We start from the raw sequence: 27947 nt of genomic DNA on the forward strand, positions 1-27947 counted from the left end.
CTATTAAAATTGTAATGTCTAAGTGACAAGTAAATTCAATTACGAATTTTCATGTATATGTATTTTAAATTGTAATGTTTATTGACAAGTCCTATATCATTTCAAAGATGTACTACAAGGACGCTAATAAATTGAATTGAATTGATTTATGCTGTAATCTGAATACCATCATTCCTGACGACATTTTCTTAAAATTTGCTGCAAGACAGATGATTTCATCCAGAATTGTTTTGAAAATGTGGACTTAAGAGAACCAAGAGTGCATTTTGTTTTACTTTTTGTTTCTACTATCTCTTTTGTCACTGATTATTAAATTATTTGTGATATCTACATAGTAACAACGGAAGAGATCTGCAGTATGTTGGGGATGAGTGGCACTCTTTTTTTCAGGGTTCAGAGTGATATTTTCATTTTAGCAACATTTTACTTGCCTCCTTCTTTATTATTTTCCAAACTGATTGGCTTTTATTTGCTGATTCTGTTATGAACTTATCAATGGCCTTTCTTTTTCTCCTGGCACATCACTATCCATATTTTTGCCCCTTTTTTTTTTGGAACCTATTGGGAACTGAGGTTTTTTTTTTTATATTACATAGTTCACTCACATGAATGTGACCACCCGTTAAGAGCCTGAATAACCACCTTTTGCAGCGTGGACATGCAGTAAGAGAATCAGTGAGGTTCTGGAAGGTATGGACAGGGCTGTGGAACCATGCAGACTCCAATGTTGTAGCCAGCTACACTAGGTTTTTTGGTTGGTGCAATCAGTCCAATCAAGGTGGTCCCACAGATTCTCAATTGGATTTAAATCTGGGGAGTTTGGTGGCCAGGGGAGTGCAGTTAACTCATCCTGGTTCTCTTCGAGCAATACATGTACACTGCAACTGTATGACATGTTGCATTGTCCTGCTGTTAGAGGCCATCACGCCAAGAAAAAAGAAATGTGTGTAGGGGTGGACATGGTCTCCAAGGATAAATGCATGCTTGTGCTGATCCAATGTGCCTTTTAGAATGATGAGATCACCCAATAAATGCCACAAAAATATTTCCCAGACCATAGCAGTCCCTTCTTTGGCTTGGACCCTTTCCACAATTGTTGCAGGATCATACATACCAATAGCTATCTGTCTAATCGAGTTTAAAGATGATTCATCTGCAAAGGCCACCTATCACTACTCAGTGGGCATCCAGTTGTGGCATGACATGCAAATTCCAGCATTTGTCAGTGGTGAACAGCAATCAGCATGGTGCGGAGACCCATATGCAACCACGTTCACTGAATGGTAGTTAAGGAGTTAAGGAGACACTGTTGGTAGCCCCTCGATTCATCTGGGCAGTCAGTTGTTCAACAGGTGCACATCTATTCACCCCTACACATCTCCACAGCCGTCATTCACCCCTTTTCATTCACCCCTTTTATCTATTGCCTGGCACAGAATAGTTTAACCACTGTTGCAAGTAAACAGTTTATGAATGAAGTCACTTTGGAAATGCTTCCACCCTTGGCCCAAAAGCCAATGATCATGCTCTTTTGGACATCAAATAAAGTGCTTTCTTTTTGCATTATGACAACAACAGCACTGTTTTCCGTGTCCACCTGCCATGATTTATATACTGTCCACTGCTAGTGATGTCACCTGCCATCTGTGAGTGGTTGTAGCATGTTGACATTGAACATAGATAATGGTTGTATTAATGTGATTGGGCCGTATATTTCCACTTTGTAATGATTCTTACTCTGATCCTTTATCATGTACCTATTTTGTTTCTCAAAAACTCTGTATTTTAACATAGCAAAATGACTTTGGTCATGAAGAAGATGGGATAAAAAGCTAATGCATCATATGTCATTATTCCTGTAATTCCCTACTAAAATTTTATGATTTACACATTTAAAGACAGAGTAACAGGAATCCCATACTAATAAATTTCTAATTTTATAAGTAAATATTTGAGTCTGTGCTTTGCCTTTCACATTGTCTTAAATTATAATTTTACTGGTTCTAATCTGCCAACAATCAACAGTGTCTTAAAGAGTCAGTGTCAGAACCACTTATAGTGATTTTCATGGTATTATGTTGGATTCATATGCTATAAGGTATAAAATTGTCATAAGAGTTTGAGGCATTAACATTGTTTTGTTACAGGAGTGACTCCAAATTTTATTTGTCAGTACTGACAGAAACTGGAAAAACAAATATTTATCTGTTCCATGTATAACTGCAAATTTTCCCTTATATTACTGATTTACATGCTAAATTAATATTATATATGAAATTCAAAATATCATTTTTCCTTTAGATAAAGTGTGAAGTTTTGGTTCTTCTGACACAGCTGTCATTTATAAGATACATATAAACAGTGTTAGCATGCAAGGAATCCTCCATCAATAGGTACACATATCCCATTTATCATATCAGATTTACTGCTGAGCAGGAAGATTACAGCATTAACTACATCTTCAGGTTCTGAAACAAAAACAACACCACTAAGCAGCATTGTATTTTTTAGAGTACATGAGTTGCAACATGTTCTGAAATTTATTCTTACATTCTGGAAAACTGTGCATTTCTGTGGCTCTGCAAGTCATTTTAAAATTCTATTTTTATATCATGGAATATGCTATTCAAGTACTAGAAGTCTTACCAGCAAACCTTCCCATAGGAATTTTGGATAGCATTGTTGCTGCCTTCTCGGGCTTTGACCAACCTATCTTCCCCATTTCAGTCATTACAACAGTTGGATTGACACAGTTGACTCTAATATTATGAGGTCCAAGCTCAAGAGCCATCACTTTAGAAAGCTGGTCTACAGCAGCCTTTGAAGCACAATATATTGCATGATCTGCCAGTGCAGCCTAAAATTAAAGATTCAGTAGTAAATTAAAAAGACAGTTACTTTTTCATTTTAGTTCTTGATCTACATTAAAAGAAAGGTAAATAATGTAATAGATTCACAACCTGTGAAGCTTGAGAGGATAAATTTACAATAGTTCCTCCTTTTCCTCTTTGAATCATACTTTCTGCAACAACCTGACTGACATTAAGCACTGCTTTAACATTAATAGCAAAGCTCCTGAAAATAAAATAAAAATTAAAAAAATACAAGAAATTTGAATTAATATGTAGTTGGATACAACTATGTTCCAATGGAAACAAAGTAACAAACAAGACAGGTCAAACACCTGAGAATAAGCAGCCCACAATGGCCCATATCATATGTAAGGGCAGTAGGATTGAACAAAAGAAAAGAGAAAAAAATTCACTGATTTGTTTGTAGCATAAGATGAAAAACAGAAAGTAACTTCAAGTAAAATAAAGAAAATTTCTAAATAATTAGTCAAAGCTGAAGCTGTAAATGAAAGTATAGACAGTACATTCAAAACACTATGCAAAATACTCAGTTTTGTTAGTTTCCCACTAATAAATTTTTTTGCAAGTTATGTTAATACACAAACTGTCATGGTTGCAGAAATTGTCTTATTACTTAAATTACTTAAAGAGCTTCAACACACTGCTTTCAGCTGCAAAATAAGTATCACATCAGAAATAAAAAAAGAAATAAAGTCAGTCTAATAGAAGAGTGTATGTAATGGGAGAGCTGGAGAGAGAAAGAGAGAGAGCACGTTACAAATTTCTACAGTCTGCTATTTTCCTCACTTTTGTAACAAATGAATTTAATATGTATGTGCCAGAGCTAAGTGTTTCTGGATTATTTGTGTACTAAAATTGCTCACTAACTTAATACAAATATCCAATTTGAAATGATGCAGCATCACTTCATAGCCAATCTTTTTGATTTTTGCTCCTAACTATGACAGGGACACAGTTCACATGTTAAACAGTGACCAGCACTTCAACAGTTTGAATCCCAGTGATGGCTGAAGATTATAGTGGGACACATTCTATGGTTATTCATCAAATAACAAATACTTTCACATTTAATTTAACATACAATTCTGAGTAATAGAGGCAGAGGTTACACAATTTTCAACCCCAGCATTATTATGGACATAATTTTGGTAAAATTAAAGACATCATCACAAAAACTTCCACTGAACAACAACAGAGTTATGTGGCTGGTGCAGGGTAGAGTGAAAATCCAAAAGATCCCTATAAAATTCATCAGAATGACTGTGGTGTCACTGCCAGACACCACACTTGCTAGGTGGTAGCTTAAATCGGCCGCAGTCCATTAGTACATGTCGGACCCGCGTGTCACCACTGTGTGATCGCAGACTGAGCGCCACCACACGGCAGGTCTCGAGAGACGTACGAGAACTCGCCCCAGTTGTACGGCGACGTTGCTAGCGACTATACTGACGAAGCCTTTGCTCTCATTTGCCGAGAGACAGAATAGCCTTCAGCTAAGTTAATGGCTACGACTTAGCAAGGCGCCAATTGTATCAGTGCATGTATCTTACGAGTCTCATTTGTATAGTCAAGAGAGATGTACCAAAGGAAGCATTAATAGTTAAGTATATTCCAAAGCTACGTATTTTCTTTATCGCATTCATTAAGTCTCCTGTTCCAGACTTGACGCCAGTCGGCGTGTGTGTACGCGTGCCTTTCGGCTTCCTCCTCAGTGTGGCGTAGCTCATTGTTACGCCACAACAGATTGGCGACGAGGATGGGATCCGACGCGCGATGACGAATATGTGCTCTTCTTGCGTGGCGTGTGCCGAACAACAATCCGCCGCGCCGCGGAAATTCTTTGCATGGCCGACAGCCACTTCCCCTTGGCAACGCTTGCACATCGATTTTGCTGGTCCATTCTGGAATGCTCGATAGTTGGTTGTTGTCGATTCCTTCAGTAATTTTCCTTTTGTTGTCCGGATGTCTTCCACGACGTCATCTGCCACCATCCAAGCGTTGTCCGCTATTTTTTGCATTGAAGGTCTTCCCAGACTATTGTTTCCGACAATGGCCCACAATTCATGTCCGCAGAATTTCAGTCATTCTGCAAGGCCAATGGTATTCAACATCTGATATCCGCGCCGTTTTCGCCTCAGTCAAACGGTGCCGCTGAAAGGTTGGTCCGGACTTTCAAGTCACAGATGTTGAAGTTGAAAGAGTCGCATTCTAGGGAGGACGCCTTGTTGCTCTTTTTGTCTTCGTATCGCTCTCAGCCCCGCGATGGTCGCTCGCCGGCTGAGTTGCTCCATGGTCGTCCTCATCGAACCTTGATGTCTTTGCTGCATCCGCCGCATCAGGTTCCTGTGCAGCGGCAGACTCCTGCTTTTGCTCCAGGCGACGTTGTTTTCTATCGCAACTATCGCGGTTCACGGCGTTGGCTCGAAGGGCGCATTCTTCGCTGCCTCGGCCGCGCGCTGTATTTGGTTTTGGGGGCCTCTGGTGAGGTGCGTCGGCATCTCAATCAGCTGCGCCTCTGTCGTCGCCTGGGTTCTGCCACTCCCCGTCTGCTTTCAGCGACGGTGCCGTCCGGTCAGCGCCCTGGGGACCCATCTACTGGCTCGCCTCATCCCCAGGTGTTACCGACGCTGCCTTCCATTTTGCCCCATGGTGACGCGCCGCCGCCGCCGCCTGTTCTCCCGCCGGCGCCGCCCGCAGTGGACGCGTCGCTGCAACCGCCTGGCGCCTCCCTGGGTCACGCGCTGCCGCTCGCTTCCCGTGACCGGCTGTCCTCCGCCATGGACCTCTTGCCCGCTCCGGACCAGATGTCGTCTTCGCCCGTCGGGTGCCCCGACCACATGGAGGTCGACCCTTCGGCCCCTCCTGTCTCTCTACGGGCGCATACACCGCATGTTGATGTGCACCCCGGACTAGGTTTTCAGGCGTTTCCTAGCTCCCCTCGGACCGAATGGCCGGGTGCGGGTGGCACAGCCTCGCCTGTTGTTAGGCTCCCCACCTCATCGCATACGTCAACATGGGGTCCTCCCCACGGCGGGCGGAAGCCTTATAACACGACCGTTCGCCGATTTGCGGGGGAGGAATGTGGTGTCACTGCCAGACACCACACTTGCTAGGTGGTAGCTTAAATCGGCCGCGGTCCATTAGTACATGTCGGACCCGCGTGCCACTGTGTGATCGCAGACCGAGCGCCACCACACGGCAGGTCTCGAGAGACGTACGAGAACTCGCCCCAGTTGTACGGCGACGTTGCTAGCGACTATACTGACGAAGCCTTTGCTCTCATTTGCCGAGAGACAGAATAGCCTTCAGCTAAGTTAATGGCTACGACTTAGCAAGGCGCCAATTGTATCAGTGCATGTATCTTACGAGTCTCATTTGTATAGTCAAGAGAGATGTACCAAAGGAAGCATTAAAAGTTAAGTATATTCCAAAGCTACGTATTTTCTTTATCGCATTCATTAAGTCTCCTGTTCCAGACTTGACGCCAGTCAGCGTGTGTGTATGCGTGCCTTTCGGCTTCCTCCTCAGTGTGGCGTAGCTCGTTGTTACGCCACAACAATGACTACTTCCTTTAACAGTGTTACTTTAAAGAGAGGGGTAAAATAGCAATAGTTTTAAATAATTTCAAATGATGTTGCATAGAGTATCATTTTCATATCACTGACAGATCAAACAACAACTTATACTGAATATGATACTTATGAAGCAGACACACATCTATGCACCTGGTTCATGAACACTAGAGGTAGTTTCTTCCCTAAAATCAGCTCAGTCTAGTAGTATTAATAATGCATATACTGGTGACACTGAAAAGCTAAAACAACAAAGGAGGGCTGATGTGCAAATTATGATTTTCATGGCACCTTAATGCAGTAAAACTTCTCACATTCCTCACTGCATCGTGTATCCTTCCATCTTCTGACACAGTTGACACATGCGCATACTGTGAATTTATGCTATAAAATACTAGAGAAGATTTCACTGCAAAATAGAAAAATGTTGCTGCCTTTCCAGTCTAGTTAGACATAATAAAAAAGCTTCACTACAACTACTACTTCATTCACAGTGAATAAACATATGTCCTGAAGGACTGTCATCAAGATAGAGCACTATTTGTGTTAGGAATACTTAAAATGACCATAATCAATACCTTCACCATCAACAAGAGCCAATCTGTACCAAATATATGCTACACTGATGATACCCAAGAACACAAACTGTGTTTTGCTGTAAATGTTGTCTACAATAAAAAGGAGGAAGGGTGATTAATATTTTCATGTTAGAAATACTGAGGAGGCTGACATGTTTTAAATTGCAATTCATATCTAACTGATAGAGCAGAAAAGTATGTACAAAACTAATCATATTACCAGGCACTGCAATCTTTCTGCCTTTAAGCAGCTCTCTATTTGATAATACTGACTGAGAACACCGTTGATATTCAGTTTTGTATTTGTTTCCATAAAAAAATCCCCAGTGACGGCTGAAGATTATAGTGGAACACAAAAATCCCTAGTAAATGGTTTAGCCGATCATAGAGGTCAACTGCCAACAATATAATATGTCAAAACTACTGTGTGTGTGTGTGTGTGTGTGTGTGTGTGTTTACACTTTATACAATTTTGGCAGTAGTATCCTCTGAAATGTTCTCTCATACTCAGAATTATCAAAATTGTTTGATATTTAGGTACACTGACTTTTTCTCATCCTTATATGGTTCATATGGCTGACTGTCATTGGGCATTGTCCATTGTCTTATACATGTCCTCCCTCCAGCTTATCTCAGGCTTGCAGTACCCAGACAAGGCTCTGCTGGCAATGTCAAGGGGGAAGCGTGTGGTACAGACACTCAGGGATCAAGTTGACGCTGATGCCAAGGAGATGCATCAATGTGGTGTGGTCTCAATTCTTCAGTTGACATGATATGAGTAAACCTTCCCATAGCTTACTATTTTGCACTCAAGGCTGGATCCCAAGTCTTAGTGAGTTGGAAACCACAGTTGTTAATTATCAGTTCAAGATGTAGCACAACAAAGGGCTTTGAAAAGAGTCACTCCTGCCTCCTGCCTCACCAACTGATGAACCTAGTCCTCACCACATAGACACATCTCCTCTACATCAGTGGTGTCATGACCCATGCAGTGGTGGCACAAAGACTCAGGGCCACAGCTTGTGTCCCGATCATGCAGTTTCCCCGTTCACCCTGCTTCCAGATATGCTAGGTACCACAGACCCGAGATCGACAGTGGGAGAAAGGGGGTGCAGATGACAGAGTGGAAGACAATCAGTCAAAAAGATTGCAGAAAGACATCAACAAGACAGCTTGCTGAAACAAACAAACAAATACACACACACACACACACACACACACACAAATAAAAAAAAAACTGGTTCTTGAAGGGATTGGGTACTAAAAATAAGTTGTTAGTAGCTCCTCTGCTATGATCTTCAGTTCTCACTGAGAACTTATTTACAGAAACAAATACAAAGCTGAACAACAACAGCTCTAGGTGTAGTTAACAAACACCATCAAACTGTAATCTGGTAAAAGTCAATGTGATTTTAGAGGCTGAGACCTTAATATGTTCTGTAGAAACTTTACTACTCCGTCACTTAGATATGAACTGCAATTCAAAACATATTCTTTGAGCAAAAATTTGGCAAATGAAGTATGACCCTTAAATCACAAGAAATGTTAAGAAAAAAAGGACCAAACTTTTGAAATAGACTGCCTGACGAAAACAGTAAAGCACCTAGAAGGAGAGTAACAAACAAAATGAAACATAATGGGTTGAGAGGGTATACGATGTTATTTCAGTCAAATCTACAAAGAACTTGACAGTACGAGTCCACTTATCACTATGACGTTGCACTCCCTCTAGCCTGGAGGTACCCAATGGTTCAGTTGGGAAGGATGTCATAAAGCCATTGTATCCTTTCCTGAGGCAAGGTGGCCCACAACTGTTGGAACTGGTCCTTGATATCCCAGGTACTGGCACTGGAACACATGAGATGCCGAGCTGGACCCACAAATATTCTGCTGGGGCATATGTGGGGATTTTTTCTTCTCACAGGAGTGCCTCAACATCGTGAAACAGTTCCTATAGACATGTGGCATATGTGGTCAGATATTACCATGTTCAAAGATGATATCATGATACTGTCGCATGAGAGGTAACACCTGACGGTGAAGGATGTCTCTGACATACTGATGTGCTGACAGAATTCCCTCAATAAACATTGAAAGAATGGGACCTCTCCCCAGGTTGCCACCATAATTGCCAACAAAGGTTATATGGGGTAGTGTCAAAGCACAATTCATTACTGGACACAATGCAACATCAGTCATCAGCAATCCATGCTTCCCAGTCATGGTACCACTCCAAACACTGCCATTTGTGTTGTGGTATTAATGGCAGCCTATGCATGGGACAGTAATTCCCTAGTCTGGCAACTTCTAGGCTCCAATCAGTGGTGTGGGATAATGTAAAATGTTGCATAGACTCCATTACTTGTTCTTGGATGCAGTTGCAGAAGTAAAGTGGTTATGATGTCCTTGAAATCCTCCCTTGTGATGGTCAGACACAGTCAACCAGAACCTTGACAAGTATGCTTCCCCTTATTTTATCATACAGTCCAACATCAGGCCATTGTCACATCCGAATGCCCCACAGGTCGAGATATAGCATGATTCAACCAGCTGGCCAAATGGAAACCCACAATGGGGTCTCTTTCAAACTCTTGTAGGATGCTGATAATGCTATCTTATGCAAGTACAGGGCCTCATTCATGTCCTTCAGAGTGATTCCTCAGCAACTGAGCTCCTTGTTTACCCCACCAGACCTGGTAACAACACTAAACATGACCAACACTAATACATTCTCATGCCTGTTCTACCTGTCACACAGAATTGCAACTCCAGTAATTTACATACTGGCAACCGTCTGTACATGAATGAAGTTCTCCTGACATCCGACGATTTCTTCTGGGTGCATAACCTTTTTATCAGGCAGTGTAGCATGTCAACAGCTACATTGAACTTAGTGATGATACTAAGCGCTCTTTATAGCAAGTTTTAAGAGCAGGGTGCTGTGTACCATATTTGATGCACTAAATTGTGTTTGAGTTGTAACAGTTGACATTAATATATGTACACAGTGTTAGGAAAATTTCTCAGTTAAGGGTTTGGAAAAACAAATCAGATGCATAAAGTTTCTCACAATGGAGAGATCAAGTTTACAGGAAAACTTTAACTGTTTAGACAAGAATGCAGTGCACAGCATGGGGCACACTCAGTGCTATGATAGTTTCAGCCATTTAAGTGAGAGTAATGCTGGTTGAAGTGACCCCCAATCTGCATTACCTTCCACATCAAGCAATGATCACTATGTAGCGTATTGATCCAGTGTTTTGCAAAAATTGTTGATAAGGGCCCAATAGATTTCTGATGAAGTGGGCATCAGTCTGAAATCATGCCATGCAATTTTATTGACAAACATCACATGGAACAAGACAATGAACAATCCATCCCTTCAAATGTTGTATTAGGTGATGCCTGAAAATGCAAATTCCAAGAAATATTCCCAAAAAGCAAAATAATGTGGAAACACAGTGGGTTAGGAAGAGGCCTCACAACCAAAAGAAATTTGCACACACCGATCCATTATCAAGGTTTTAATGATTCTATTCTTCGATTGAAAAGGCATTGTACAACACAAGTTTGCACATTATAATGAGATCTAGAGTCCTTGCCACCTGAGTGATGTATGGTAAATGTTTCTTTATAAACATATTTAATGAGATTTTTATTATGGCCTGGTAAATAATCAGAAAATGTTAATTCTTTATGTTTCATGTTGAATAAGCACATATCAGAGTAATACAGTTTCATATATTTTGTTGGGAGCAGACCATCACTGCACCAAACACTGAAACACATTTAGCTGATAGTCAGCGATCTTTTTCTCATACCTTGTGGCTATCAGTATTTTATTGTACTTTTAAAATAAAGAAAAATTACATGAAAAAGTCCAAATTTAACGTTTGTAACAGGCAGTTTCAACTTGTATCTGATGCCAAAAAATTGTCTGTCCTATGACTTCCTGAAATGACAGCAACCCATTTGTTAATTATGACGTTATATATGGTATTGGAATATGTAAACATAAATATTTTATTGGGCAAGTGTGCATGTCAACTATTCAGTCTGAAGAGTCAATTTTGTTTATTTTGGCAGATTTTCCACATTTTACCATAAGTTTTTAACAATGAATGAATAGAGAAAAGTATTTTACACAGACTGTCAAAAATAACCTATTCCTCAACTTTTTGAAATAAATTTCCATCATTTGGATGTAAATTACTATTAATTTATTTCACACAATCATGATTTCAGCTTTATGGCCATTTTCAGGTGCAACTGAAAGGAAAAAGCACTATTGCTGAACCATTAATGTGGAAAGTTCTTCTTAAAAGACTTACAAGGTTGCAAAATATTAAACGTTTATTTGAAAGAAAGCAAGAAAAGATCTGCAAGCAATGAATATCTTGATGATAACAAAAACCAATTTAACAGTTGTATAAGTTATCTTAAGCACCGAGTAACAAAGTTCATGTCATGTTGCTGCTATAGCAATGGACAAAATAAATAAATAAAATGGTGTCAAATCAGAACTGATAACCTAATTCACTGAGCAAAATTGGATGCTAATAATGAAAATTCCTGGACAGAATCTGCAACTGCTGATGAAATACACACAGTACGTAAGATGTGGTCACATAACAACACAGCCTATCACTGCAACCTGCAGCCATGTAGTAAATGAAAAACAGTACAAAGGGTTTTGAAGAACTGGCAAGAAGCTGTGAATGAGAAGAGTCCTAAAATGTGTAAAAACTAATAACTGATGTTGCATTATGATATTTCTGATGCACAGTTATCTGGCAGAACATTGCACTTGTATACACCTCACCCACGCTGCTTCTCAACTTGAGCCCAGCATACTTCATTGGTTCCCCATATTCGAAACTACATTGAAAGGACATTGTTTCCACAGAGCAGAAGAGATTCAAGAAGATTTAACACTAGAATTTTAATACCACTGCTGCTACTACTACTAATACTACTACTACTGCTAATAATAATAATAATAATAAAATGAAATTGGGTGGGGGTTGGGAGTCATACAGGTCTCATTCCCCAATAGGAGAAACAATGAGTGATGTGTGTATTGTCACAAGATATTCAAGCTTCCACACTGCTACACTTCCTGTCTAAGAGAGGGTTGGGTTGGGTTTTTTTGGGAAGAAGACCAGACAGCGAGGTCATCGGTCTCATCGGATTAGGGAAGGACGGGGAAGGAAGTTGGGCGTGGCCTTTCAAAGGAACCATCCCGGCATTTGCCTGGAGCGATTTAGGGAAATCATGGAAAACCTAAATCAGGATGGCCGGACGTGGGATTGAACCGTCGTCCTCCCGAATGCGAGTCCAGTGTCTAACCACTACGCCACCTCGCTCGGTTCCTGTCTAAGATAATACAGGCAAGAAGATGTATGTTAAAGAGTTTATGAGAATTTAAATGATTTTGTTTGTGTAATGCAGTATTATATAAAAATATATTTCATAAAAGTCTTTGTTTCTTCTGTTTCATCTAAAGAACACAAGCAATGCAACATGCCAATAACAGAATCTTCATTGTGCCCAATACTGATATTTCCTATAAGTAATGAAATATTTTAAAAATACTACACCGTGTGCTAAATAGGGAATCAGGCTGGTTATTTTACCTGGAAAATTTTGAAGTAACATGCCACATGTGGTTACAATTTCATCTGCTAGATCGTGTTGAAGGCATAGATGTTTTATGTCAATGACAGCCTGTGAATGCTTAGTAGCTGTGAAAGTAATGTGCAAGAAGTAGCAGACAAACATAGCATCATGGATCAAAGAGCTGTGATAAAATTTTACTGTAAATCACGAAAAATGGCATGAAAAGTTTACAAAGATATGCAACGTGTTTACAGAGATGATTGTCTCAGTTCTGCATAAGAGTTCCTCTGGTTTTCAGCATTTAAGAATAGAACAGAAATCTTAGAAGATGAACCAAGTGTTGGATGTCTTGCTTTGTTTGGACACGTGAAAATGTGGGAAAAGCCAAGGAAATTGTTGTCAGTGATAGGCAAATTTCCACCAGAATGCTTGAAGTGAAATGTGGCATCAGTAAGGAAATGACCAGGTCCATTTAGCGAATGCTTTGCACAAGATTTGGTGCTACATTCACTGACAGAAGAGCGGAGAGAGCATCGAGCTGCATGCTGTAACACTTACATCTCTGTAATTGCTGAGGGTCCTAATCTGTTGAAACAAACTGTAACTGAGGATGAAAGTTGATTTTTCAGTTTGGCCACAGACAAAACACCAAATTATGGAATGGCACAGAACATCATCATTGAGACAGGAGAAGCTTGATTTGGAAAAATTATGCAAGACAATGTTAATAGTTTCTTTTTTTTTTTAATGTTTCTGGGATGACCCATTGTGAATTTCTCCCAGAGCGCACAACAGTGACTGGATTGAACATATAAAGTTCTTAGTTTGGGTGTGATGCTAGTTGTCTCATTAGTCATTTACTATTTGATACAATGTGTATCAGAATTAAATTTAAGTATGTCTAGCTAATATTAACTATTACAGAAAAGAAATAAATAAAAGGGGACATTTAATGTCTAAAATCTTCAATATCTAATTGCACCACATACAGTGAAGACAAAAAGGCCCAATAAATATATAAAAATAAATATATAAAAATATGATTATAATAGAGGGAAACATTCCACGTAGGAAAAATATATCTAAAAACAAAGATGATGTGACTTACCAAATGAACGTGCTGGCAGGTCGGCAGACACACAAACAAACACAAACATACACACAGAATTCTAGCTTTCGCAACCAACGGTTGCTTCGTCAGGAAAGAGGGAAGGAGAGGGAAAGATGAAAGGATGTGGGTTTTAAGGGAGAGGGTAAGGAGTCATTCCAATCCCGGGAGCGGAAAGACTTACCTTGGGGGAAAAAAGGACAGGTATACACTCGCACACACACACATATCAATCCGCACATACACAGACACGAGCAGACATTTGTAAAGGCAAAGAGTTCGGGCAGAGATGTCAGTCGAGGCGGAAGTACAGAGGCAAAGATGTTGTTGAAAGACAGGTGAGGTATGAGCAGCGGCAAATTGAAATTAGCGGAGATGGAGGCCTGGCGGATAACGAGAAGAGAGGATATACTGAAGGGCAACTTCCCATCTCCGGAGTTCGGATAGGTTGGTGTTAGTGGGAAGTATCCAGATAACCCGGACGGTGTAACACTGTGCCAAGATGTGCTGGCCATGCACCAAGGCATGTTTAGCCACAGGGTGATCCTCATTACCAACAAACACTGTCTGCCTGTGTCCATTCATGCAAATGGACAGCTGGTCATTCCCACATAGAATGCGTCACAGTGTAGGCAGGTCAGTTGGTAGATCACGTGGGTGCTTTCACACGTGGCTCTGCCTTTGGTCGTGTACACCCTCCGGGTTACAGGACTGGAGTAGGTGGTGGTGGGAGGGTGCATGGGACAGGTTTTACAGCGGGGGTGGTTACAAGGGTAGGAGTCAGAGGGTAGGGAAGGTGGTTTGGGGATTTCATAGGGATGAACTAACAGGTTACGAAGGTTAGATGGACGGCGGAAAGACACTCTTGGTGGAGTGGGGAGGATTTCATGAAGGATGGATCTCATTTCAGGGCAGGATTTGAGGAAGTCGTATCCCTGCTGGAGAGCCACATTCAGAGTCTGATCCAGTCCCGGAAAGTATCCTGTCACAAGTGGGGCACTTTTGTGGTTCTTCTGTGGGAGGTTCTGGGTTTGAGGGGATGAAGAAGTGGCTCTGGAGATCCATCCTTCATGAAATCCTCCCCACTCCACCAAGAGTGTCTTTCCACCATCCACCTAACCTTCGTAACCTGTTAGTTCATCCCTTCAACCCTATGAAATCCCCAAACCACTTTCCCTACCCTCTGGCTCCTACCCTTGTAACCACCCCCGCTGTAAAACCTGTCCCATGCACCCTCCCACCACCACCTACTCCAGTCCTGTAACCCGGAAGGTGTACACGATCAAAGGCAGAGCCACGTGTGAAAGCACCCACGTGATTTACCAACTGACCTGCCTACACTGTGAAGCTTTCTATGTGGGAATGACCAGCAACAAACTGTCCATTCACATGAATGGACACAGGCAGACAGTGTTTGTTGGTAATGAGGATCACCCTGTGGCTAAACATGCCTTGGTGCACGGCCAGCACATCTTGGCACAGTGTTACACCATCCGGGTTATCTGGATACTTCCCACTAACACCAACCTGTCAGAACTCCGGAGATGGGAACTTGCCCTTCAGTATATCCTCTCCTCTCGTTATCCGCCAGGCCTCACCTCCGCTAATTTCAAGTTGCCGCTGCTCATACCTCACCTGTCTTTCAACAACATCTTTGCCTCTGCACTTCCGCCTCGACTGACATCTCTGCCCGAACTCTTTGCCTTTACAAATGTCTGCTCGTGTCTGTGTATGTGCGGATGGATACATGTGTGTGTGCGAGTGTATACCTGTCCTTTTTTCCCCCAAGTTAAGTCTTTCCGCTCCCGGGATTGGAATGACTCCTTACCCTCTCCCTTGAAACCCACATCCTTTCATCTTTCCCTCTCCTTCCCTCTTTCCTGACGAAGCAACCGTTGGTTGCGAAAGCTAGAATTCTACGTGTATGTTTGTGTTTGTTTGTGTGTCTGTCGACCTGCCAGCACTTTCATTTGGTAAGTCACAATATATTAAATATTTTAAGTGGGTAATATGTCCTAACTTCAGCAATATTACAATTTGTGTAATGGACTGTCTTTATACACCAGTTAGTTACAGTTGAAAATGGGCTATGTGTTGCTTACTATTCTCTAGTTATATTGCAGATATCATACTTCACAGTATTCAAAAGCAATCTGATTTGCTTCAATTAAAAGCCAATGTTAAGTAGACTGATGCTACATAGTAGCACTATAGGAACTGGTAGATACCTAGAAAATTGAGTATTGTGCAACACGGTAAAATTAATTATTAGTACTAAATTTTCAATCACATTAAAAAAGGTTCCTTTTCTGTAACTTAAATTTTTGTGGCTTTTTCATGTTCTATTCAGTCAGTTTATTTATTAACTGTGTTTTGCCTTCCCAAAACATGGCCTTTCCAGCAACAATGAGCTGATGGACTTTGTTATTGCTCACAGATACAACCATAATATAATTGCTGAGCACAATTTGCAATATCAGGACATGACAATCACAGGTTGTAGGTACATAACGCATGTAGTGCTATATCTACATGATTATGCAGACAAAGAGCTTTTTGCAGGACACTGTGTCAGTGGTAAGCAGACTGATGACAGGGTATGAGAACATAAATATCCACATGAAGCAGTACATCCTATATGCTAACAAGGAACCATTTAGGCGGATGGTGGAGATATCCTCATGTCTGAGATCTTTATACAGTATAAAATGGGGCCTGTCATATGTCTGCTACTGCCTCTCATCAGTGAACAACTCAGGTGTCTACTTTCCTATTAAGAGCATTGGTGTCTTCATCTACAGCAGTCTTAAACAAGACAATGCATCAACACATCACTCCTGAATTGTGTCAGAATGGTTTGTGTGGTACACCACACACATGGAGTGTTCGTGTGGGCTTCCTGGGCACCTGACCTTAATCCTACTAATGGTAACTGGAATGACGCTGACTGAGATAGGCAAAATTTGTACTCAGCTTCCGAGTTGTGGGCGGCAGTTGAGCAGGCGTGGATCAGGCTGGCTCCACAACAGTTTCATTGCCTCATGGAGCCCATACAACACTACCTGACCCTGGTAACCAGGGAAATTTGGATTGCCACCCTCTACTAGGTATGTGTGTCTCATTTCATTGCTACAGAGTCAAAACTATATTTCAAGTAACAAAATTAATATGTGGTAGGCATTTTTTGACAGTTCTGAAGTACAGTCACTTAAACTTCAAACCACACAGAAAATTTACAGACAATTAAATCTGAAACTCAGAGCATAATAACACCACTCATATTTACACTAGTATGTACAAATCAAATAATTGAACATCCAGGATGGAATGTAGCAATATTGTACCAGTATGTATAGTGGAAAAAGAAGGGAAAGTTCATAGAACAGTTCTTAGCAAGCTTAGGAAACAATAATATCTTATTATGAACTACTAAATTTCTTAAATTTTTGTAACTGAACAACTAAAGTTAGAAAGAACTACATACTCTGATCAGTGTTCTGTGCTAATATTTAGTGAGTGTTACTTGATATATAATCTTCTTTAAATGGAACTCTGACTAAATCAACACATTTTTAATGGAAAGCATAAGGGATTAACATTAACAGTTGCAATTAATATATGAAAAATGTCAAATCATGAAATTACTTATCAAAATCTTCTGGTTTTGCCTTCAAGAATGGGTCCAGTAATGCAACAGCAGCATTATTTACTAAACAGTCAACTGGGCCAATCTTCCTCACCGCTTCCCGAGCCGTATCCCAGTCTGATAGATCAACACACACTGGAGTCACTTTTACTTCTTGACACAAAGTATCAAGATGCTTCTTTGTGCGAGACAAAGCAATAACTTCTGCTCCATAACGGACTAAAGCTTTTACAAGTTCTCTTCCTATACCTGTAAGAATAAAATATGACATGCTTCAAGTAATTGTTTACAAATGAGCTTGGTTTTGTAATTAAATGTCTTCCTGAGTAGTGGAGTCTGTACTGATATGAAACTATGTGATTAGTACTCAAATCTGGCCTCTTATCAAAGTGTGAAATGTGTATTAATTGATTGTTAGAGTCACTTGCCCACTATAGGTACCTAAGGATTTCCTGAAAACATTTTGCCAGGAATGTATATGCTTGTTAAATTCAAGTCAAATTGATACAATTTAATGGACAAATGGTTTTCACATTTCAAAACAAAAATTGAGAAAACATAAACATGCATATACACTGAGGAGACAAAAGTCATGGGATAGCGATAGGCACATATGGTGGTAGAATCAAGTACACAAGGTATAAAAGGACAGTGCACTGTCAGCAGTGTTATTTGTACTCAGGTGAGTCATGTGAAATGGTTTCTGACATGATTAGGGCCACACAATGGGAATTAACAGTCTTTGAACACAGAATGGTAGTTGGAGCTAGACACATGGGACATTCCAGTCCAGAAATCGTTAGGGAATTCAAAATTCCAGGATCCAAGTGTCAAGTGCATGCCAACAATACCACACTTTAGGCATTACCTCTCACAATGGGCAATGCAGTGGCCAACTGTCTTCACTTAACGATCTGTGTTTGCGTAGAGTTGTCAGTGTTAACACACAAACAACACCAAAATAACCAGAGGAATCAATGTGGGATATGTGATGAATGTAACCATTAGGACAGTGCAGCAAAATTTGACATTAATGGGCTATGGCAACAGATGACTGATGCGAGTGCCTTTGTTAACAGCAAAACATCACCTGCAGTGCCTCTCCTGGTCTCATGACCACGTCAGTTGGACCCAACAAGATGGAAAACCATGATCTACTCAGATGAGTCCTCATTTCAGTTGGTAAGAGCTGTTAGTAGGATTCAAGTGTGGCACAGACACCACAAAGCCTGGACCCACATTGTCAACAAGGTGCTGAACAAGGTGATGATGGCCCCATAATGGCGTGGGCTGTTTTTACACAGAATGGCCTGGGTCCTCTGGTCCAACTGAATTGATCTTTGACTGGAAATGGTTACGTTCAAATACTTGGAGAACATTTGCAGTTATTCATGGATTTCATGTTCCAAGACCATGGTAGAATTTTTATCAATGACAATGCGCCATGTCACCAGTGCACAACTGTTCGTGACTGATTTGAAGAACAGTCTGAACAGTCTGAGCAAATGATTTGGCTACCCATACTGCCCAACATGAATCCAGTCAATCATTTATGAGGCATAATGGAGAGGTCACTCTGTGCACGAAATCCTGCACCGGCAATACTTTTGCTACTATGGATGGCTATAAGGGCAACATGACTAAATATTTCGGCACAGGACTTCCAGTGACTTGTTGAATCCATGCCATGTCAAGCTGCTGCACTACACTGGGCAAAAGGAGCTCCAACACAACATTAGGAAGTATCCCATGACTTTTGTCACCTCATTATATGTACATATACTACAAAATGACTGAGAACACTGTTTGAAAATGAACTGAAAGGCAAATAATGAACAACAGACACAAAGAGAAAATGAACATGGCAGATGATAATGTAAGACTGTGCCTTTTGTGAAAGAGACCTGGTAGTCTCTGTCTTTTACTATGGTATTACATTCCACATGATGTTAAATGGTTGCTTACATGTGTATGAATGTGATTTATTCATCTCATAACATACAATTTTCAAATCATTTGATTTGATGTATAGGAGACATGTTAACATTTACAAAAAGAAACTTTGTTTTAAAACAGATACAAAAGTTTACATTACTTTACATACAGTTCTGAGATACTGCTACACAAATACATACAGCAGTTTCCAGCACTCAAAAAAAGAAACTGTATAATTGGCTTGTTCAGATTGTGAAACTCTGCTCAGTGACTTCTTCAATAGAATAGCACTTTTGCACACGAAGAGTAAAGAGTAAGCTTTTCAGTGAACCAAGCTCCATATTAGATGTATTACTGCCCTTTATGGTACTGTAAGCTTTTAACCCTATATACTCTGGCATTTGGGCATAGAGGATCAAATGTTGCAAGAGGAATTCAAAATTCTCTCTGTGGTGAGTGTTGTAGCTGTGGTTAAAATGAAAACAGTTTATTGTATGCTAATTTTTATATAAAAATAACACCTCATATATGTAAAGGGACGGAATAGACAGCACTTTTAGATTTTTTTAACAGTGGTGAACAGGACATTCATTGTTTGCTAACACACATGTTCTTAATTATTTTCTTTTTTAATACTATAGGTCTTGTAAGAATTGCTGAATTTCCCTGGAAAATTATGCCATAACAAATTAGTGATTCAAGGCAGCAGTGATAAACTATCTTACTGATGTCCACGTTTGTGACACCTAATGAAATACACACTGCAAATACTAAGCAGTTAAGTTTATTGGCACAGTTGTCAATGTGTACCTTCCAGTTTTAATTTTTATCACGATTTAGGATTTAGAACTTTACATGATATCATTCTGTGATATCCTGATCACAGTAAGTTACATTTATTTCACTATTTCCTAATGATTTAGCTTCAAACTGCGTCATTTTGATTTTAGTCCATTTTGATGGAAACAAGATTCAAGATTTTCTAAGTGTTTCTGACACTTTCTGGAATTGCTTCAGGCAACTCAGTTTCAATCAGAACTGATTTATCATCAGTAAATAAAACTGAATGAGCATCAGTAGCAAGTGGTAGGTCATTTGTGACATTCCCTGGGAAACTGTTTTCCAGTTTGAGGAGTAATTGCGTCAATGTGAAATTACAATCGTTTTTCGTTTCCTATCTGTGTCCCTGAGTCCGTATATTTGTAATTCATGGATAATAAAGGAGTTGTCACTGAATCAAATGCTGTTGTCAGGTCACAGAGTACTCCTATGACCACTTTTCCCCTTACCTAGTGTGTAACATATTTTTTGAGTAAATGCATTGATGGCATTTACAGTGCTTGGAATAGAAACTGGTGGAATAGAAACTGGTTTTTAAAAAATTATGCCATTTACAGGAAGAAATTTTTGAATTTGTTTTGCTACAATCTTTAAAACTCTTTAGAGAAGACCAGTTGAAGAGAAACAGGGTGGCTGTAAAAATTATAAACATTTGGAAGAAGAACTACTAGGATTCTTAAAGTATTTATTTGGCTCTATTCAAAAACATATTAGCAAAGCCAGCCCTTAATTAATTCCAGAATAATTACCAGGTTTGTCAAAAGTATTGTTTGTATGACTATATCTGTTAATTTCATTATTTAAAAAAACAGTATGGCCTAACCTTTGTGGTAGAAGGAACTGTTAAAACGAAGGAATTTTTTGATGTATTCAGTTCATTGAATCAGTTACGTTTTAATTGTAATTTCTGTAACTTAAACATCAAACAATGTATAGTTTCAGTGCCTATTATTGTGAGAATATATAAAGGACAGTCAGTCCACGGCCAATTTTGAGACGTGAAAAATGTATTGGTTAGATTAACAACAATGCACCAACGTAACAGAGGAATAAGTGTAACACAAAAAAAGGTTCAAATGTGTGTGAAATCTTATGTGACTTAACTGTTAAGGTCATCAGTCCCTAAGCTTACATACTACTTAAATTAAATTATCCTAAGGACAAACACACACACCTATGCACAAGGGACCAGCTGCACAGTCCATGACTGGCGCGCCCTAGACTGCTCGGCTAATCCCGCGTGGCTAAGTGTAACACAAATAGGCCATGTTTAAGAATAATTAATGACAATGTCTGTTTAATTTATTTGAAAAATAGTGTCACACATACCATACAATTCTGCAAGAATTGTGTGGTTAGGTTTTTACTGCTCATAGATGTTCAACAGCAAACTATTGTAGCAGTAGCTGATGTTGCCTTCAACATTTAAAATAGTGCACTGGCCATATAATTGTGTATATTGGGGGGGGGGGGGGTTGTGAACAATGAAAGTAAAGGACTGAAATTTAATAATTTTGAACTATATGGGGAAGTGCATCCACTGGATTTCAATAGGGAATTTAATGATTTGCCTGAAACATGGAACAACAAAGAGAAAATGTCATTTGTGAGAGGTTTTTTGAAAGTGAATGCTTATGGATGAACAACTCAGGTAGCTGATGGTTGTACTTCAGGGCATATCTTTAAGAAAGCATTTTTAGATGAATATTGATACAAAGAGAAGCAGCAGAGAATTTTGAGTGAATTTTGGGGACAAGAGAAATTTGACCCTAGGAAGGGTACTGTGAAAGATTTCTGTCAGTTTTGGATAAGCAAACTGAATTTTTCAGGCAAACAGCTAGGTAGTGAATCAATAATTATGATTATGATGAAGTCCCATACTCCTTGACAGAGTGCAGGGGAACGATGCGGGAGACCCGCATGGCCACACTAGGCAAGGTCCTAGTGGAGGTGGTTTGTCATTGCCTTCCTTAGACCATAATGGGGATGAATGATGATGATGATGATGATGATGATGAAGATGACACAACAACACCCAGTCATCTCGAGGCAGGTGAAAATCCCTGACCCCGCCGGGAATCGAACCCGGGACCCTGTGCTCGGGAAGCGAGAACACTACCATGATATTAGATTAGAAATTAAGTTGCGTAAGAAAGTTAAAGAATCATTTGTACCTGCACCTAGGGGTAATATTAGTGATTTTTTGAACTATGTTGATAAGGTGGAGAGGGTGAAGCCCTCAGTGGAATTGTAGGAGGAATTTTGATGATAATAAGCAATCAAGGAGAAAGTTTCAGGTAAATAGGATGAACAGAACTAATTCTAGTAGAAATTCAAGGAATTATCAGGTGGAGGATAGCCAGAATGGGCAGGGAACAGGTAGGAGAAATTCAAGGAACAGAAATGGAGGAGAAGATGGTAATTCTGGATCAAAAGATTTAAAGTAGCAAGTAGGAGGTTCAACATTCTGTGTAGAGTTCAATTATATGGTGATAATGCTTACCCCAGCTGTCTGTCTCATTTTCCCTTTTTCCTGAGGCAGTCAAACTCTTCCCCCATCCTATCTGTAGTTTATAAGTGAATCAGAAATATTCTATGTTTGACTTTCATGTGATTTGAGTACAGCAGGACACTTTAGTATAGTAATATTTTAGAAAAGGTTTCTCCAGTGTTATCTATATATATTATGTTGCATCAGTGATAAGTAATGGAGTCATAAGAGGAGGGAAGAAAGGGCAATATAAAAAACAGCAGAGGTAGTTGGTAAAAATCTATGTGATACTGTGTTTATTCTGGTTTTATGAAATATGATGAAAGTAAATTGATGTCATGGTTAAAAATTTCTGTAAAACAAAGAGGTAAGGTAAATGGGAAATGAAAGGTGTCAATGTATGTGGAGGAGAAGGTGCAGATTATCTGAAAACTAATAATTAACATCTGAAGTAATCAGCTTATGTGTGAAATTAGTATAATCTGATGCAGCAGCAGAGGCAATGTGCTTTCATCTCGAATACTAGGTCTTAATATTAATTGCGGTATACTAGAAGTGTTTGCGATCAGTGCAGTCAGTATATGGAGATACTATCTACCTGTAGAAGAGTGTCATGGTACGGCCTCTTCTAACATTAAGGAAATAAACCTTTAAATGTAGTTGCCAGGAGTAACGTGTGTGGAAAGAGTAAGAAAGATTTATATGTATATCACCCTTCAGGCTAGAATCTCAAGCAATTTGATGGAATACAGTGACATAATAGTTTTTCTAAGTGATAATCTTGTCTGATCAGTAATGAGAGTTAAGTTTGCCTTAGCATAAGGATCTGTTAGTGTGGAGTGTTTTTCAGTAGAATCAGTTTTACATTTGCTAAGTAGAGCAGATGTTTATTTATTAGATAATGAAGGAATAATGAAATAATAAAATAATGAATAATGTTAGGGTGTTAATAGTTAGGGAGCCTGTCTCTGCACTCTCTCTCCACTCACTCCACTAGCTAACAAGGTATGAAATGTAAGTAAAATAACTGTATACAAACAAATTTAGTATAACTATATTGATGATTTATTTTTTAACTAGGCAACATTGGGTACTGTGTATATTGTGCAATTCATGACACTGCACCTGGGAATGAAAGCTTAACACAAAGGGCAATATTTTATTGAGGTACAAGCCATACAATGTGGCATTATCGGATCTATACGTTATCTGAAAACTTCTTTTGTGTTGTGAGGAATATGAGCTTAAAGTGGTAATAATGGAATGAAGAAAAGTAATTTTGCTGATTAACTGATAACTGCAGTGCTCGAGTAATGTGAATATTCTGACAAGTCAACTATTTGGTAACATTTCATGAGGATTTAATTTTCTGTTGAATGAGAGCAGTACTCAGAGTTGAGTGGAGAAGTAGGGCAATGATTTGGTACAACTTCCATCCCTTAATTTTGATTTGAGTAGTAATTAAATTACATGATGGTGACTGTATTCTTTTTTCATAATGTAATGTTTAGTAAATCTATGCTACTGCACAACTTGATTTTTTAATAGAGGTAATGTACATATTTTGGACATTAAGGTGATATTAGTCCATAAATGGCGTGAATTTCAAACCAGGACTTGGCATTTTAGTGATTTTGCAAATGGAAAAGAAACCCAAATCTTTCAAGTTTAACCAGTCTGAGACAGAGTTATGACCTAGAGTAATTTTTTATAGTGTAATGTGCACTTGATTTAAAATTTTTACTAGTCCCCACCTTTTGTACTATAGTCAATTTTAGTGCTAATAGTTGTGATGTTATGAGAACTGTGTAATGTCTTTATTTATGAAGTAATGACTATTATTTGCCATTAGTGTGACAAATTTTTAACTTATACTTAGTTAGAAGTAAAAGTGAGTGGTCTAAAGTAGGGTCTTTTGTCTAATTTTTTCACGTACTGTGGCAGAGGAGAACCACCACAAAGGGAACTGATAGCAGTGCATTTCCTTACTAACTGCCACATGGACCTGTTGAAGTCATGGACGACTTGGTGAGAAAACGTGTTAAAACTCATTAAACATGTGAATATGCTTGTGAAAAACACTTAACATTGAAAGAGAGAAATTTTCTGTCTGAAAATGAACTGCAAGGAGCAGTGCAATTTAACTCTTAGCAACCCATGATCATTTATTCTTTGAAGCCAGACAGGACTTGTATAAGGTGATGAATCTTACAATGTAATCTTTGTTTATCCAAAACGGGCATCCCTTATGATGAAGATGTCCATTTTTATTAAAAATATAATTTGTGGATATTTTGTGCCAATGTACAATACACTATATGTAAATATTTTCTATGGGGTTTTCATTTGGTCAGTTTGAAAAACCTATGTACTGCAGTTTTTGATATCGAGATTTCTTATGTAATATTCTTTTGTGTGTAGAATGTTAAACCCACTTTCTGGGATCACTTGTGGTCATTGAATTGCCCAGTTAGCTATTTTCAATATCTGTCCAGTCAGTAAGAGGTTTCAATGAACCACCATCAAGCTGTCTCTCTACCGTCCCACTCTCGAACGGTGCATGGGAAAAACAAGCACATACATTTTTCTGTGCAAGCCCTGATTTCTCTAATTTTATAGTGATGATCATTTCTCCCTATGCAGGTGGATGCCAACAGAATGTTCTCACAATCGGAGGAGGAGAAAACTGGTGACTGAAATTTCATGAGAAGATCCCGTCACAATGAAAAACGCCTTTGTTTTAATGACTGGCACTCCAATTCACATATCATGTCTGAGGCACTACCTCCCCTATTTCGTGATAATACAAAATGAACTGCCTTTCTTTGAACTTTTTTGATGTCATCCCTCAGTCCCACTTGATGCATATCTTACACAACACAACAATACTCCAGAATAGGATGGACAAGTGTGGTGTAAGCAGTCTCTTTAGTATACCTGTTGCACCTTCTAAGCATTTTGCCAATGAATCATCATCTTTGGTTTACTCTACTAACAACATTATCTATGTGATCTTTCAAATTCAGGTTATTTGTAATCGTGATCCGTAAGTATTTAGTTGAATTTACAGCCTTCAGATTTATGTGACTTACCACATAGTAAAAATTTAACAGATTTCTTTTAGTACTCATGTGAATAACTTCACACTTTTCTTTATTCAGGGTCAATAGCCACTTTCCACACCATACAGATACCTTATCTAAATCATTTTGCAATTCATTTTGGTAATCTGAAACTTTACAAGACGGTAATTGACAGCATCATCTGCAAACAATCTAAGAGAGCTACTCTGATTGGCTCTTATGTCATTAATTTAAATCAGGAACAATAGAGGGCGTACAACACTTCCTTTGGTAATGCAGGATGTTGCTTCTGTTTTACTCGCAGACTTTCCGCCTATTACTACAACTGTGACCATTCTGACAGGAAATCACAAATCCAGTCGCACAACTGAGGCAATATTCAATAGGCATGCAGTTTGATTAGAAGATGCTTTTCAGGAATGGTGTCAAAAGCCTTTTGGAAATCTAAAAATATGGAATCAATTTGACAGCCCCTGTCGACAGCTCTCATTACTTAATGAGTATAAAGAGCTAGTTGTGATTCACAAGAACAATATTTTCTGAATCTATGCTGACTAAGTGTCAATAAATCATATTCATCGAGGTAAATTATAATGTTCAAACACAGTATATGATATAAAACCCTACTGCAAATTGACGTTACTGATATGGGCCTGTAACTCAGCGGATTACTCGTATTTCCCTTTGTGGGTATTGGTGTGACTTGAGCAATTTTCCAGTCTTTATATATGGATCTTTCTATGAGTGAGTGGCTGTATATAATTGGTACATATGGAGCTATTGTATCAGCATACTCTGAAAGGAAACTGACTGGTATACAATCTGGACTGGCGGCCTTGCCTTTCTTAAGCGATTTAAGCTGTTTTACTACACCAAAGATATCTACTTCCTCGTTTCTCATATTGGCAGTTGTTCTTTATTGCAATATTTACTTCATCTTCTTTGGTGAAGGAGTTTTGGAAAACAGTATTTAATAACTCTGCTTTAGTAGCACTGCCACCAGTGACTTCACTGTTGTTATCACGCAGTGAAGGTATTGACTGCGTCTTGCCACTGGTGTGCTTTATATATGACCAGAATCTCTTTGGGTTTTCTGCCAGATCCTGAAACAGAGTTTCATTGATTATTAAATGCATCCTGCATTTAAGTACATGCTATATTTTGAACTTCTGCAAAACTTTGCCAATCTTGGGGATTTTTCATTCTTTTAAATACTGCATGCTTTTTTCGTTGCTTCCGCAACAGCGATCTGACCCATTTTGTGTACCATGGAGGATCAGTACCATTACTTATTAGTTGATATGGTCTATATCTCTCAATTGCTGTCGATACTATCTTTTTGCAATCATTCCACAGCTTTTCTACACTTACATGATCCGATCGGAAGGAGTGGAGACCGTCTCTTAAAAAGACATTAAGAGCATTTTTATCAGCTTTTTTTAAAATAGATGTACTTTGCATTTTATTTTGATGGTTGTGAGTGTTATGGTATTCAGCCTAGTAGCAACTGCCTTGTGGTCGCTAATCCCTGTATCTGTCATGATACTCCCTATTTGTCCAGGATAATTTCTTGCTAAGAGGTCAAGTATGCTTTCGCAACCATTTACTCTTTGAGTGGGCTCATGAACTAATTATTCAAATTAATTTTCTGAGAAAGCTTTAAGTACAATTTTGGATGACATTTTGTGCCTGCCCCTGGCTTTAAACATATAATTTTTCCAGCATATTGATGGTAGTTTGATGTCTCCACTGATTATAATTGGTTGAATGAGCACCTATCAGAAATGAGACTCAAGTTTTCTTTAAATTGTTCAGCAATAAATACTCCACTACCAATTGTATTTAATCTGCCCTTTCTGAACACTGTTAGGTCATTTGAAAAAATTCAGCTGAACTTATTTCCAGCTTTAGCCAGCTTTCTGTACCTACAATTATTTGAGCTTCAGTGCTTTCTATTAGGGCTTGGAGCTCTTGTTCTTTCTTAACACAGCTACGACAATTTACAACTACATTGCTACAACTATCTTACTGTGTTTTACCTGCCCCCCAATTAATCGGAGCCCTTCCTGCAGTTTCCTGAAACCCTCTAACCTAAAAAACCACCCAATCCTATCCACACAGTCCCCGCTACCCATGCAGCCATTTCCTGTGTGTAGTGGACTACTGTCCTATTAAGTGGAACCCGGAAACCCACCACCGGGG

General features: G+C 39.2%; 1 protein-coding gene across 1 annotated transcript in view; it reads right to left on the reverse strand.

Annotated features, from left to right (window-relative positions):
• Positions 1-2133: 2133 nt before the first annotated feature.
• The window catches only part of LOC126235708 (L-xylulose reductase-like), a 56733-nt gene continuing 30919 nt past the window's right edge, over positions 2134-27947 (reverse strand). The window contains exons 2-5 of the mRNA XM_049944469.1: positions 17396-17645; positions 2961-3075; positions 2647-2857; positions 2134-2468 (exon numbers count right to left, since the gene is read on the reverse strand). Of these exons, the coding sequence (XP_049800426.1) occupies positions 2365-2468; positions 2647-2857; positions 2961-3075; positions 17396-17645 (680 nt within the window). The 3' untranslated portion in view covers positions 2134-2364. The remainder of the gene's footprint in view (positions 2469-2646; positions 2858-2960; positions 3076-17395; positions 17646-27947) is intronic.

Source organism: Schistocerca nitens, chromosome 2 (assembly GCF_023898315.1).
Source record: "Schistocerca nitens isolate TAMUIC-IGC-003100 chromosome 2, iqSchNite1.1, whole genome shotgun sequence".
NCBI classification, from domain to species: Eukaryota; Metazoa; Arthropoda; class Insecta; order Orthoptera; family Acrididae; genus Schistocerca; species Schistocerca nitens.